Genomic DNA, 5,038 nt, shown 5'->3' with positions numbered 1-5,038 from the left:
CACATTTGGAATTTCTTTTTGGGGGCTAGTAGTGTAAGAGCTCGACTTTTTGAGTAACTAACAGCTATTCCCCCTACATGAGTTATCAGGTTCAGACACTTAAATTAGAATCCCTCAATTTATGAAAGAAACAGCTGGACTAGTAGCTAGGTTCACTTAGTCATAAATATGCAAGGAGGGCTTGAACAAAGACTGGTTTTAATTAGTATGACAATATCAGCAACATATCTTTAAGCCCTTAGTTTGCTTAGTATTTCTGCTGTATAAAAAGTTGTGTCCTCAAAAATAAAAACAAAGTTACCTTACCAGGGGCAAAATCCAGAATAAAAAAGAGTTAGTAACAGAGCTAAGGAAAAATGTTCACTACCCAATGTTCATTAATCTTTAAACACAGACTGAACAAAACATTAGTGTCTTGCTGGCTGCTACGCAAAAGTAAAACCTATGGCAAACCCTGGAAAACTTGTGCAAGATGATAACATCAGTATGTCTTCTCCCTCCCTCCCCCCCCCCCCAAAAAAAAATCTTAGCTTCCATGGAGAACTCAATGCAGGTGACAGTGGAATACTGGACACCATAGTAAACTATAAACAGCAGCGAGTTTTAGACCCAGGGTCAGCTGACTGGCTGCAGGTTTAAAAATTGTAGTGTAGATGTTTGGGTTTGGAGTGGAACCCTGGCTCTGCAATCTCATGACTCGGGGGTGTGGGGTCTCAGAGCCCAGCCCAAGCCTCTCCACTGCTATTTTTAGCCCACCAACCCAAGCCAGCTGTGGCCATGCCTGGGTCTTTTATTGCAGTGTAGACATAGCCCTAGGCTGCAAGCATAAACGCACTTATTTGATTTTGCTTGTGAATATAATCTATCAAAACTAGAGAGCACCAAGTGAATTACAGATTTAAATATTACAAAATTAGAAGGCAGAAGCAGAGTTCATTCAGTTCTTTACAGGAGTGTCCTTTAGAGAATTGAGTCCAGCACATCGGGTGTGCAGTTTATGCACCTGTGGCAACAGCCAGCCTCACTGGAATGATTTAGTAGGCAGAATGTAACTTTATCTGCTAGAAGGGACATGTACCCCGTGCTGCTCGATGCTAACAGATGCTGGGTGGTAGTCTGGCAGCCGCAGTCCTTTCAACTACAAAGGCATAGTCATACTGAAACAAAAAACAAGGGTTATAGATAGAAATTGCTACTTCACTCTCAACTGTTGGTACATACAGAACTCATGTTCAGCCACTCTAAAGCTGCCATCCTTTTGTACTCCAACTTGGTATTACTAGTGAGAACAGAGGGCAGGCTGCAGTGAATTACTTACCTCCTTCTCAATGTCAGAAAGAGACTTAATGTTCAAGTCCGTGAAGATGGAAAAGGCCTACAAAATAGAGGTAACTACAATAGGTAATATATTCGTGTTGTCCTAGCAGCTTCCTCTCCCCCTGTTTGTTTATCCTGTAGAACTGTTTGCAACACCCAGGAACCTGAAGACTTTTGCCACATGAACATATACAGAATCAACAACTCGTGGGACTACGACCCTCTTACTCACCCCTGAAATAGCAATTTCATTGTAAGGAATGGGTATAATGTCCTTGTAACTTATAGTGATACTCACATTAGTCCTAGTAGTGATGCTGCTTTCAAATCTGGGGTGTAGTGCGAAAGGGACCCCATCCATGGCTGAGAAAAGAGAAACACTCAGAGAGCTGCAGATGAATAATGCTATGAAAAATACTATGAAAGCATGGCGTTGCAGTGCACTGGCAGGCCTATAAGGAAAACCTGGTGCCTGGGACAGTCCCTCAACTAGTGAATGCAAACCTGTGAATTGCCAGAGGGCTCGAAGAGTGAGTGAGAGGAAGGCCCAGCTGGACTACCTGATCCTGTTCCTGTAACGTCATGTTATGCCACTCCACTTATGAGAAGGAACATGCGATAGAATACCCAAACTGTCGCATAACCCTGTCCAAGTGGAAGAGGTTAGAAATTCCAACCCCAGCCTTTCTGATTACATAATAGCGTTGACTGAATTTTTTTTTTTTTAAACTAAGCAGAAGAAAAAGAGCAATACGACATTAAGCAACTAATATAATGTGGAGTGTTTCTCCTAAGCTAGTTGTCAGACATTGTCCTTAGGAGGGATTCATTTACCTGAAATGCCATAGAGGTTAGATGTATCATAAATGGAATCATCGCGTTTGAGGGATACATATTTTGAGCCAATTCTAGTCAAAGACTTTTCCGATGAAATTTCTGTCCTGCAAGGGATTAGACAGTTTACAAATTGAGGCCCTGGAGTTTTACATTTGCAAAACAGCATCAAAAAGAGAAAAAAAATGTATGTGAAATGAAAAATCTCCCCCTGCAGCAGCAACTCCTGCCCTTGAGCTCCCAGTTTCAGACATTGCCAGCCAGGACACTGGCACGCAGGGTGCAGAACAGCTCAGAACTGGCCTAGCTCCCACTATCATGACAGAGCAGCAGACAGGTCAACGCTGAGTGCCACTGTGATCCCTGTGCGCAAGGGGCCAGTCGCAAAAGCCAGACAGCTGAGCCCAACAGGAAGAGTGCTGTGTAGCTTCAAAACTTGTCCCGCTCACCAAAAATGTCCACACACCCCTCATCTTGCTAATATCCTGGGAGCAACAATACTGCAAAATACTCTAAGATTCATTAGTGCCTTACACCAGAGCTGTGCCCTTAAAGCTATGCAAACCTGAGGCAAACAGTATCCTTCCATACAGTCCCAGTCCCACCATGAATGAGGCATTTCCTGTGTGTGCAAAGGGGTTCAGGGCAGTGCTCTTCACTATTTTTGAAGTGGGGGCCACTTTGGCAAAAATCCTTCAATATGAGCACCACATCAACCCGACACACAGTTGACCACTCCGGCTTTGTTGGTTGATATGGTAATAGTACCATTATTGGTAATAATGCTTGCAGTGTGGGCTCTAGGAGGGGGTTCAGGGTTGTGGCTTGGGATGCAGGAGGGGGTGTTGGAGGGGGGGGGGGGGCTATGGCCTGGGGCAGGGACTTGGGGTGCAGGAGGGTTTATGGGGAGCTGGCTCCAGGAGGCTGCAGGTTGGGTGGTGGAAGACCTATTCAGAACCTGCCCATTAAAGGGGATGGCATTTCGGGCGGTCCCAGCCCCACGCCGCTCCTGGAAGGGGCCAACGCACCCCTGCAGCCCCTGGGGGTGGGGGCATGTGGCTCTGCGTGCTGCCCCTCTCTGCAGGCATCACTCCCACAACTCCAGTTGGCCACAGTTCCTGTCCAATGGGAGCTATGGGGGCAGTGCTTGCAGCGCGGCGCAGCATGGGGCCAGGGAAGGCAGGGAGCCTGCCTTAGCTGCAGCCCCCTGCCACCGGAGAGTGTGATCGACAGGGACCCACACTTTGGGAGCCGCCACTGGCTCACGGGTTGTGCAGCGAAGAACACTGGGCTAAGGTATTTTCCACAACCCTTGGTAGTAGCACAAGGAGAGAGACATAGGACAAAACATCAGAAGCCAAATAGTCACACCATAACAAACTGGGACTTACTCCTAATTCAAGACCGGCACCAATAAAATCAAAGGCGACGACTCATTACTTACTTTTTGTTATCCAGGTCTGTTGTCTCCAGTGAAAGCCCCTTCATTGCTGGACTGATATTCCTTGGTTTTGGAAGGGGTTTAGGTTTGAGAAGGTGCCCCTTTTTACACCAAACAGCAAAGCTGCTAATTTCCCTGGGGGAGGAGAAAAACAGATTAAACTGAGAACTAAACCCCCAGAAAGCTGGCCTTGCAGCCAGAGTGGAAGGATGGCAGCATCTTACCCTATCTTCATATAGCATGGAACCACTTTACTCTTGCCACTCAGCATAATGTCAAAAACAACTAGTTCGGCCACACCTAATGGCACAAGCTTCACACAAATTCGTTTCTTCTTGGAAATGGACGTTTCTAACGGGGAAGCAGAGATCATAATGTCACAAGAAATTCCTGCAGTTATTAACAATAAAACTCATGGTATATAACATCAGACTCTGCTGCTTGGCTTAACTGAACAGTGTGAATGCTGACTCAAGAAAAAGCCAGGGTTAACGCTAGTGTTATAAAAAAAACATTACTGTTGGCAAGATGTTCTGAAGAGCCAGACTAGACTGAAATCCTAATCACCCAGCGTTAGATAACAAAGGCCCAGCATCGCCAGAACAGAAAACCTTGCACAACACTGTTCCACAAATGGGGCCTATGAATTTTCAACTCTGTACAAAGACAGGTGCTGTGACATGTCTGTGACCTAATGCCCCTATTACACAGGACTACAACTCCCAAACATAGAACCTGGATTAAGGCTAGAGGAACAGGCACCAGAGCCAGGCATGCCTGCGGGCTATTGCAGCAAATCAATGGCACACCTACATCACACTGAGTGCTGGTGCCTCATTTTCTAATACAGTAGAAAAATGCTATAGCTGAGCTAAATGGGACGGTTTGGGGGAGGGTGGGGGTGGGGAGGGAGAGCCCTGCATGCATTTGTCATGGGGGGGGTGGAAGGGGAGAGCCCTGCATGCATTTGTCATTGGGGGGGGGGGGGAGCCGCCAACAGGACTCACTTGGTTCTAAGAACTCCCTAATGTAAATGTATCCTGTAGGCAGAGGCGTTTTCTCGCTCAGGATCTGTACATCGGCTACCACATCGCCTGGGGAGGTCTGAAAGAAAGACACGCAGGTCAGTCTGTAACATTGGGTGGCCAGGGGGAGGTCGATGCTCTCACGGGTGTGTGCAGGGGGGGAGGGTGTGTGGCTAGGTTAAGGTTAGTGCTATGCACGGAAGTAGGGGGTCAAGGTTAGGCTGAAGGCCTAGCCCGCACACATTGGCAAGTAGCATTGGGTCAAGGCCCTCTGGGTTAGGGCCATGACCGCATGGGTGGATGTGAACCCAACTGGGTAATCACAGGATAGGGGTAGGGCCATGCCGTGGTGGGGGCTGGGCTAGGGGCGGGTTGCTGGCAGGATAGGTGCAGGTGCAGATGCAGATGCAGCAGCGCTGGG

General features: G+C 47.4%; 1 protein-coding gene across 2 annotated transcripts; it reads right to left on the bottom strand.

The window, feature by feature from the left end:
* Window positions 1-181: 181 nt before the first annotated feature.
* Window positions 182-4,696, bottom strand: MVB12A (multivesicular body subunit 12A; the record flags this gene model as incomplete). Of its 2 annotated transcripts, XM_034791778.1 has the most annotated exon segments (7): window positions 182-1,157; window positions 1,319-1,375; window positions 1,616-1,680; window positions 2,152-2,258; window positions 3,596-3,727; window positions 3,817-3,943; window positions 4,600-4,696. In XM_034791778.1, coding segments are annotated over 7 exon segments (648 nt in total), but the record flags the coding sequence as incomplete, so codon positions are not given.
* Between the last annotated feature and the right edge of the window lie 342 nt (window positions 4,697-5,038).

The sequence above is a fragment of the Trachemys scripta genome, chromosome 16 (genome assembly GCF_013100865.1).
Source record: "Trachemys scripta elegans isolate TJP31775 chromosome 16, CAS_Tse_1.0, whole genome shotgun sequence".
Lineage (NCBI taxonomy): Eukaryota > Metazoa > Chordata > Testudines > Emydidae > Trachemys > Trachemys scripta.
Note: the sequence above shows the minus strand (reverse complement) of the source record. Positions and strands in the feature narration are given on the sequence as shown.